Source organism: Xenia sp. Carnegie-2017, unplaced genomic scaffold (assembly GCF_021976095.1).
Source record: "Xenia sp. Carnegie-2017 unplaced genomic scaffold, XeniaSp_v1 HiC_scaffold_22, whole genome shotgun sequence".
In the NCBI taxonomy this organism is placed as follows: Eukaryota; Metazoa; Cnidaria; class Anthozoa; order Malacalcyonacea; family Xeniidae; genus Xenia; species Xenia sp. Carnegie-2017.
The window spans coordinates 7,142,434-7,152,627 of NW_025813485.1; the positions used below are offsets into that span (position 1 = coordinate 7,142,434).

General features: G+C 32.2%; 2 protein-coding genes across 2 annotated transcripts; one reads left to right on the forward strand and one right to left on the reverse strand.

Annotated features, from left to right (window-relative positions):
• Nucleotides 1-3,333: 3,333 nt before the first annotated feature.
• LOC124445868 (tyrosine-protein kinase receptor Tie-1-like) lies at nucleotides 3,334-6,420 on the forward strand. Its single transcript, XM_046996664.1, has 6 exons — nucleotides 3,334-4,347; nucleotides 4,426-4,466; nucleotides 4,584-4,680; nucleotides 5,141-5,240; nucleotides 5,433-5,519; nucleotides 6,164-6,420. Exons 1-6 carry the CDS (start codon nucleotides 4,298-4,300, stop codon nucleotides 6,239-6,241), a joined length of 453 nt encoding a protein of 150 aa, XP_046852620.1. The 5' UTR covers nucleotides 3,334-4,297; the 3' UTR covers nucleotides 6,242-6,420.
• LOC124447241 (fibroblast growth factor receptor 1-A-like) lies at nucleotides 5,515-10,194 on the reverse strand. Its single transcript, XM_046998137.1, is given in 9 exon segments — nucleotides 5,515-5,970; nucleotides 6,441-6,558; nucleotides 7,212-7,252; nucleotides 7,323-7,393; nucleotides 7,486-7,608; nucleotides 8,176-8,375; nucleotides 9,316-9,408; nucleotides 9,411-9,422; nucleotides 9,840-10,194. Coding segments are annotated over 7 exon segments (882 nt in total). The 3' UTR covers nucleotides 5,515-5,970; nucleotides 6,441-6,558; nucleotides 7,212-7,224.

Sequence of the window (10,194 nt, forward strand, 5' to 3'; positions counted from 1 at the left end):
AATAAAGACAGTATGTAATTTGCAATAATTTATATAGACGAGTTAATGCGATCACGTTTTATATCTCGTCACTTGTGTAAGCGTGTCATTTTTTGTTGCTATGGAAACATACAGTTCCCAAGATTACTAGAGAGAAAGTTATAATCAAAACCACGAAAAAGTCAATAATTATAATGACTTGCTACTGATGCTTAAAATTGAAAACTCAATTTTCGTACGCCTTTAAAATATGATTTCCAAACTTAAATGACATGCAAAAATTTCATCCAGTACATAGAATTTCATTATTTTGGACTGAGGGTAGCTATATCCATTTCGGAGTTTCAAAGACCGATATACTGCCCAAAGAAAAAAGCACTTTGAACATTAGCGGTTAAATATATGCCAAATAAATTTAATTTTATCTTAGATCCACGTGGACGATAATCTTAATACATTTAAATCTGCTGTGAGGACACTAATTTCGAAAAAGATTCGTAAGGATGAAAAATATAAATGTAGATATACATATACGTATATAACTACACTAACTTGACAATTTAGAATTAAAATATTTTGACGTTTGCAGCGTCGGTATAACTAGGAGTGATTTAATTGACTGGGAGTTTTTTATGGCAAGTTGCATTTTGAAGACAACATTTAATTATTGTGTTTGCAAAAAAAAGTGAAAAAGTAGTCTATTAAATGCTTTTGACGTTCTGTGTAATAATCGCAACTGTTGCTTTGTGAAAACTGAAAAAACAAACAACTTTTACTTTATTCAGCGGTTGTTTTCATTACCATATGCTGTTGCAATATTTCAAACAATGAATATCTGTTACTGTAAGGACTGAAAAATTAAACTTTCGTAAGACAGATTAACAATGGTTAATCTTAAGTCCTTAGTATAGAGTTATAGTCTCGATCTTGTGCTCATTTCAACCTCGAATCATGTTTTTTCTATAGACCAACCCAAGATTTCTTACCATTTTGGAGAGTGACTTTAGCTTAATACCACCATAGATAATGTGGCAAGGTTTGAAAAAGGTATGATTGCAATGAAAATATTTTAGATTTCGATTGAAGTTTCAATATATTGAATATTAAAGCTGACTGGCGTGAAAACCGGGCAGACAACAAAAAAGCTCATTTTTTGTCTTTCGATTTCTCTGCTGAGAAAAATATAGCGAACAAAAATAAAATAAAATTACTTATGTCTTATTTTCTCTACAATCAAGCAAAGAAACAAAAAGTTCTTTATGCAGAAATATTTGTTTCCTTTTGTGAAATGAATTGTGGGCAATCGAGTGTTAATGTTGTCAAATTTTTAATGCTGATTGCTTTTGTTGCATCGATATAAAACACGTAAATATTCGGTGAGACTTTATGACAAGTTGCAATGTCAGCAACTCTTGAAAAGGTACTCAATGACAAAAAAATGGCCTTTCATCAATAAAGTTTTCTGCCTAGTTCACATAAAGTTGTCATTGTTGTAATTCTATTGTCAATAAAGGTTTACCACAATTACAATATAATTAGTGTGCAGGCAATGACAAATCTTGTACGAGGATAGATTTCTTTAAAATACTTAAGCATTGCTTTCTTGAATAACTCTCTTCATGGCCAAATGGGATACGACCAGAATTTTTAATGTAATAAGTAATCCATGTTATGAAAATTCTGCACTTATCAGATTGACACTGATCTGCTGTTGTGGCTAGCTTTTCCAAAATGCCCAATCTCAAACCGAGTATACTTTTTGGAAAAAATACTGTGGCCATGTTGATGTTAAGCGTACATGCGTAACTACTAACACCGTGATGCACGGCAGACTTTCTAAATGAAAATTAGTAAGGCATATGGTCTGTTGCAGTTACTTGAATAAATAACAACAAATACCACTGTGTGAGAACTATAGGTTTTACTCTAGCCTAAGTGGGAATTTTCAACGGTAATGCTATGTATTTAGGTAAAAAATCGCTCATAGAATTTCGCAAATTTGACCAATTATGTACGCCACATTGGCTTTTTCGAGCAGGCAAGTGTAACTAGCTTATTACAGTATATTCCTGTAAAAGGACAGGAGTAACTGCGTTGCAAAGCAGTGAGCTTTATTTATGAATGTTCTGTAAGTTACAAAGGCTGTGAAATGAGCGTCAAGCTGCGTTGTGTTGTTCCTTAATGTACAAAGCAATTCAGGAAGACAAAAGGTTGAAATATAACTTTATCATAGGGTACCAAGTGATACAATGAAAAAGCATTTGGTTGCGATACATCAAACAACAACCCTCATAAATTGAAAACTTCTTTGTATGTTTCAACACTGGATAATGTTCAACACCAGCAATAGTTCACAATTCACTTGAGCATAGGGAAGGTGCATGGAAGCGATGAGAATCATTTCGAAACATTTTCCGCTATGATAACTTGGATGGAAATAATGACTTGCAACGTTTTTTTCTAATTCCAGTGGCAGTGATGAGAGTGAAATTTAAGATGACGCTATTAACTCAATAAAGGGGGAAAATAGAATGCTTTTAAAAAAGAACTTGATAAGCTTTTTGTGTTCTGTCCTCAATGAGGATGCATCATCACAACTAAAACAAACCATTACAAAGGCAGCATGAGGCTAATGAAAACTGCATGTCTACATGGGCATTGCTACTTTGTTCCAATGTTCCCATGTCCCTTTGTTCCTGAAGAAACCTGTCTAAGCAATGCCATTTAGTTATCTTTTAAACATGCTCCAAAGCATTTTAGTTTAAATGGAATGGTAGCATGCACCCAAACAGACGATTCTTGATCACAATGCTCATGTACACAAGTAAACTGGACAAACAGTTTTCAAAAAGGAGCACATGACTGTCGTGTAGTTAATTCCCTAATCAATTGTGATATTTGAATTAAATATTCATATTATTAGAGTAGTATTTCAATAGCTGTACATAGGTGTTTAGGGCATTCATTAAATTGTCTATGAACAAGCAACGCTACAATGATCTTGTTTGCTTATTAAATTAGAAGAAAACGACAGATGATGTTTGTGATTTACTTCTACCAAAAAAATTAAAAAATATCTTACCATAGCTTTAGCATAGAGATGCTGTAGCATATCAAAAAGAAGTTGCAGATAAAGCACCTCCTTACCATGTAATAGTCATTGTAGAAACAAGGTATAAGAGTATTGGCTCTCTTCATTTAGCATTGAGAGAAAGAATTACGAACAGTAAAAATCACTGAAAGACCTAGAGAAACTCTCTGGAGCAATGGAATTTTACGCTCCTAAACGCGAGCATTTCTGTTGGATGACGCAAGTTGTTCTTTCAATTGAGGAGAGAAGGAAATTTGCACAAGCACAAGCCTGTCACACAGGCAGCATGTATTGCAGGGATTTTTTCAGTTCAAATTGATAAGCCAATTCGACTGGTAAGAATCCTATAGATCAGTCAGTCATGTGGGAAAACAATAAATGCAATTAAAGACACTTAAATAAAGTTAAGTTTTAATTAATTGCTGAATACCGAAGAATTCTCATAAAAATAGCTCAGTGTTTTTACATGTTGTTTGGATTGTGTTCAGGTAAGGGTTTTTATTATATTTATTATATTGACTGAATTGTGTTAAATATCGGTAAAGTGGTGAAATGAAAGCACTGTTTCCAACTTTACAAAGCTAGACAAATCCTTTTCAAAGAAAAGCAAACGATCTTGTTTGTTTATGAAAAGAGAAGAAGGCCAAAGATCTTCGTAATTTACTTCTACCAAAAAAATTGAAGAAAATTCGTACTACAGCTTTAGCATGGAGATGCTTGAGCCTAATGAAATCGAAATAGCAGAGAAAGCAGTATTATATCATATAATAGTCATTGCAGAAATAAGTAAATTTAACTTAAATGAATTATTTACAATTCTCTCGGTCACACATCTTGTACATGGTACCTCGAGACTGCTCCTATGAGAAAACCCAACTGAGTCATCACCCTGACTGCTTCCCTGAGAAGAAAAAATCCCAAGCTGACTCGTCTTTTACGAATGAACTTCAAAGGAGTGCTTTAGCAGAAAAATCATTGCGACGATAATCAGTTACGATTATTATTAGTGATCGTAAAAACTAGAGAGATTTCAAGATTCCCTATTTCAAGATTCACTTCAGAACTGTGCGAAATTATTCAACCCAATTAACAGTTGTCCCTGATCTTACATAAACTTGAAGATCTATCCGATGCAATGCCATATGTGAAGTCTGTAATGTATAATGTGAAGACTAGTGTATTAATTCATACATACAACAAACGCAGGGATTAGTTCCTTTGAAATGGATGGCAATAGAGTCAATAAAAGAATCTTTATACACAGAAAAAAGTGACATGTAAGTTTTGTACATCGTAAGATGCGATATAGTTAGTTATTTGTTTTGCTATGCTGTAATGATCATGATTTCCTATAGATGGTCCTTTGGGATAGTACTTTGGGAGCTGTTTACGTTGGGTATGCTGTTTAAGATTGGAAAGAGCAAACGTCCTTTATAATGAACGCAATTACACAAAATTCTCCTGACCTAAATTACTCTTAGAAATTACAAGATATTTAAACATGTTTATATAGGAGGAACTCCATATCTAGGAATACCTGATTCCGAAGTGTACAAAATTTTGCTAAGTTGGAAACGTATGGAGCCACCTATTCATTGCTCTGAAGAAATGTAAGAACATATATAGCTTATTAGTCACCAAATCTTGTTCATTTTACTTCAGCAAAACATGCTGGGAGAAATAACAAAATGTGAAAGTGTAGCTTACTTGGCTTGTCTTTTTAAGTCAGAGTGGATTACTTAAGCAGAATTCCATGCAACGTTCAATACTATTCATAAATGCACTTTGGGTTGTCAAACAGTAATCATAGAACAACTATTTCTGGAAAATATTTAAACGCAGTGTGTAGACAAACAAAATTCTGCCGGTGTGAATAGATTGTACAGAATATATCAATGTAACATCACATTTTCAGCAGCATTTGCGAATTGCTCATGTTCTAGATTCAAGAAGCGAACCTCCTTTTAATACTAACCTTTACTTTTGTGTGGATGAAAACTGAACATGGGATGATTGGAAAATGGTCATAATAGTGGACATGTATGTTCTTTTAATTTCATGAATCCACAGGTCTTACCTGATGATGAAATGTTGGAATGAAAACCCAGAGTTGAGACCTACATTTTTGGAGGTGAAAGATAGGTTTGATGTTCTCATTTCGAGCAACAAGGTACATATCATATTATTTCTATCGCTGATTCAGTGACGAAAAGTTTTGGAATAATTTAATCCACTATTGTCATAGCTGGCATCCTTTTTCATACAAGAATTACCAAGTTATAAGAACAAAAAATATTTAGTTGGACGTCATCAGTAGGTGACGCAAATGCAATCACAAGAATTTCATATTTTTCAATTTTAGAAACTAAATCTTGATGAAAAAATCTATGTCAATGAAAACATTATTAAAAACGAAAAGAAAGAAAATTTTTCTTGCAAAGGAGTAAAGGTATTGTCCATGACTTAATTTTTTTTATTAAACGTGCTGACATTAGAAGTATTTCACTCAAACAGAAAGAAAAAATGGTGATTTTTACTGTAAATAATGATTTAAATCATACTGTGAAGATAAAGTCACAAACAACAAAGTAGCTATGTTATTTAAGATAACTAAAAAATTAAATTTACGTTCAAGAAATAGGCATTTTATCATTGAAAAAAATTTAGATATTTCATGCACAGAATTCATTATACTAAGTAGACATTTTTTACGATGAAGGTCTATATGACAAAATTAAGGCAAATTATACAATAGTAGTGTTGTCAAACTTTAACAAATGCACTACCAAATATGAAGGTCATATCATTGGAATTGTCTCTATTTTTATTCCATTGATTTCTTCCCCAAACTCTACAGTTTTCATAGTCGTATCTTGATCTTTTTCTTCATTTTTCCAATTCTAAGAATAATAAAGTTTTGCAATCAATGCATTGCATGCTATCTGTGCTATTCACTTTATGTCTTCAAAAGATGAGAATGAATAACAAAGATCAAATCTCCTTTTTTAATTTGCTCTCTGTAATAAATTGGTTCTTTTGGATTCTTCCCTGATTTTAGAGTAAAAAACACGAGTTTCTTTTATGTTATTTTAGCCACAGAGATCACTGAAGATTGACAATGAGGTGTCCTATATTTATTTATTCAAGCCCTACCTAAATAGTTTGTATTGAAATCATTACTGATTATGAATTAGAATAGTTTTTAACATTATTACTATGCTCCATGTTTGTATAATGTAATCGTCCAAGTTAGTAAAGTCCTGGAAAAAGACAGTATTATATTCATGTAAATGGACGCTACAAAATAAACCTTTGAGTATATATTCAATAAAATATTTATTATCAACTTATTATTAAGCCTCAAATGTACCTCAAAAGCTTCATTCGGCGAAACTACGGAAACAATTTCTTCCAACACTCTCTTCATCTCTTCAAATGTTGGACGAAGTTGTGGATTTTCATTCCAGCTTGTCATCATCAAATCAACTCTGTAAATATGAATAATGTAATTTGGGTGTGCTTTTCACTAAATAAATTATGAATTTTAGCAAATCCGGATACACGTTACTGACATGTATTCCTGGATACGGAGTCCCACCTGCAGGAAATAAAAGGAGTGCAAGCGTTTCGTGCACTTGGTATTGTATTATTAAAACTCACGCATATAGCTTTTTCATGCAATAAATGAATTATTTTCTCTAGCACAATAGAAGCAAAGAGGAAGAGTACATTTTAAACATATCAATCAAATCAATCACATGCAATTGCAAAAAATGTTTAACGTTGGCACAAATTTGAAACTTTGCTTTGTCCAAATGGATTCTTGTTTTGTTTTGGATTCAAAACGGAAAAAGAAATCTATACAGCAAATCATTTTGATCATGTTTCAACAGCATATACAATATTATCTTCAAATCCTTAAAGTTTGGTTTCACAACGAGCAAAATACAAAATACTTCACAACGGACAATTTCGTCAATTACTTCAAATCAAAGAGAAATGTTTTCTTGCAATATAAATGTTTTATTTTATTCGTTCTAGATTTGTGGTTTTATTTTCTGTATTCCAAAGCTTGGAATATTGTAAGAGTGAAGAAGTAAGAAAATATAATAATGATTTTAATCAAATTTTATCAGCTTACCCAAAGTAAAAAGTTACCACAGAACAACTCCAAATGACCATCTAAACCAAGTTAACGCAATGGCAAATGAGTTTCTAAGAAATAAGTAGCATTTTATCTGGCGCGACTTACATATCTGTCTTTTCCGTATAAATAGAATCTCTGATTGACTCGATTGCCATCCATTTTATAGGAAGTAATCCCTATCATGAAAGAATATGTCTATTATGATGTACGATAAGAATGATCCTAAAAAGTAACCATTGAAAGCATAAAGTTTAAAGGAAACACTAACTGGTGTGTTTTTCTTGTAAGCTTGATACTTGTAAATATCTCTTGGCAAACCAAAGTCTGCAACTTTTGCTGTGAAATCTTTACCAAGTAGTACATTGCGTGCAGCCAGGTCTCGATGAACGATCTGTTGTTAGAGCAAAATAACTCATATCAAGTTGTTCTCCAATGTTCTTTTGACTGGGAACAAAATATGTGAATGGGAAGTGAATGGAAGTTACTTGTTTCTTAAAACAACAGCTCATGTAGTCGGACTGTTGTTTAAATTGGAAGGCTTGAATGCTTTAATGTGACAATATTCTGAATTAAATCAAACTGAAAGAGAAAAATCCAATTTAATTGTTGCACTTAATTAGCATAATATGCAATGGCTAAACAAAACTCCGCGGTGATACGAATGTTAATGTTAAATTGTAAAATTAAAAACGTTAACTCCTAACAACTTGCTATCAAAATTTCCAAAAGAGGATCAATGAACACAAAAAAAGTTAAAGCCAGGAAGATACTTTCTGTTAAATGCTGTGTAAAATAGTTAATGGCACAGAAATTGCATTTTATTTGTTAAAAAATGTTGTTGATTGTTGTTTTGGGTAATTGTGTCAACAAGGGATTTTTCATGATATTGTTCATAACGCTTGTTACTGTGTGCTGTGTAACGATATGACACATAATTTGGTGGAGAAGTTCTTGTTACCTTCCTTGAAACTAAGAATGCCATTCCTTTTGTGATTTGATAGGCCAACTGAATTAGATTCTTAGGTCCAAAATCTAATGATAAATCATTCATCAGGAATTCTTCATCTTTATTGTATCTGTCTCGACTGTCACGAGGAAACTGACGAAGATTTCCGTGTTCACAGAATTCCATTATAATCCATAAACTTGTTGTTTTACCTGTTAATAAATCCAACAACTTCGTGATAACTTTTGAATAATGATACAATGAATATAATATCTTTGGTGTGATTAATTGAGCATATAGAAGGCTATAATGTGAATCATATTTGCCTAAATATTTTATGAAGTAATACCGTCTATTTGTACAAGTCTTTCAGTGAGCATGAGACTAGCTGTGACTAGCTGGTACTATAGGTATTTCAATTCACTCAAGAAAGCATTATTTTTATGTTTTGTGAAGTTTTAGGTTTTATGTCAGCATTCATGTCAGAATATTGCTCATGTCTTAAACTATTATTCAGGACACTAAAATTTTATGATTATACAAACCAAGATTTACTTTGCATACTTTTAGAAACAAATAACACTGCCTGGTATAAGGAAAGCTCTAAACCTCTACATTCTATGTTATGAAAATTTTAAAACTTTACATCATCAAATTGACACTTTATCAGAATTTTCCATCCACTAAACTTTAAGGTGGATCAATAGGGAAAAAATGTTGAAAAATGAGTTTTTTTGAAAACAGTATTATCCTATAGTAAAAGCCTTGATCTTTCATATACAATACGGTTTTTAACCCAAAAATGATTTTAAAGGCATTTTTTAATATTTTATAACACATACCAGAATATTCTAATTGGTTACCATGGAAACCAGTTTAAATTTTTTTTAAAAACACCCCTCAAATTTAGTGTAGTGGTTGAAAAGTTCAAATTATGTGTGCAGAGAACTGGTATCTAGCTTGAATAATATGCCTGGCTGCTAAGCTAATTTCGAAATTCAAGTGCATAGAAAGCAAAGAAAGACGTTTACTTGTTTATGTTCGTGCCATCATGCCTCCTAAAGGAAAATTTGTTAGAAATGCTAGGAGAAAACGTAGATTTCATGGAAATCGCTTTCTAAAAGTTGAACTTTTGCCACCATAAATGCCAACCTTTTGTACAAGCTCCCAGAATATTCACAATATTTTCATTTTCGCCAACATGAATCAATATTTTTAACTCTGACTGCAAATCAATGACATTGTTTGGTCCCCAACATCTATATTAATATCGATATATAATATAGTATATTGTATAGATAGTATATTTTATATAAGCAATGTATGATGTACCATCCAGGATTTGGGTGTGCACAAATTTTTCGAATTCACTTTAGTTGATACATAAATACTAAAAAGAATGTTTTATTCGAAACAAATGAAGAAATTCTTAACTAACTTTTTAGATGTATTAGAATCATCAAAACCCAAAATGAAATCAGAAGCATTTAAAGAAAAAACAAAACAAGTTTTGCATGAATCAGTAAACATTAGTTGAAAGGAGGGACTAATTATAAATAGTCAAATCAATGATCATTTATTTCAAAGTATTCTATCAAAGCGTAAATGAATGCGAGAATTGAGGAATAAAGAACTAGAAAATTTTTAAAGCCTGAAAGACAATATTACAGCAATACCTTTGGTTTTCTTCACAGCAACTTTAGTAACTTCTCTGCTGTACACGTAGCTGTTTCTTTTGACCATTCTGTTAATGAAAGGAAACCTTCTTCGACTTCCTTTCTCTCTCAGGATGTCTCTTGGATGAAATGCTGAAATACCAACTGCTTCTGCAAGCCAAACTACCCCAAATTCACCAGATCCAAGCTCATTTACTACATAAAACATAATTTCAGTTTTACTACTATATTGTGAATGGTTTGGACTAGGAGTATCGTTACACTGTGGATGTAGATCGTCCAAGTTAGTAAAGTCCTGAAAAGGACAGTTTGGTGTTGATCTTAACTGACGATTCGACAACCCAGCGGTAGTCAT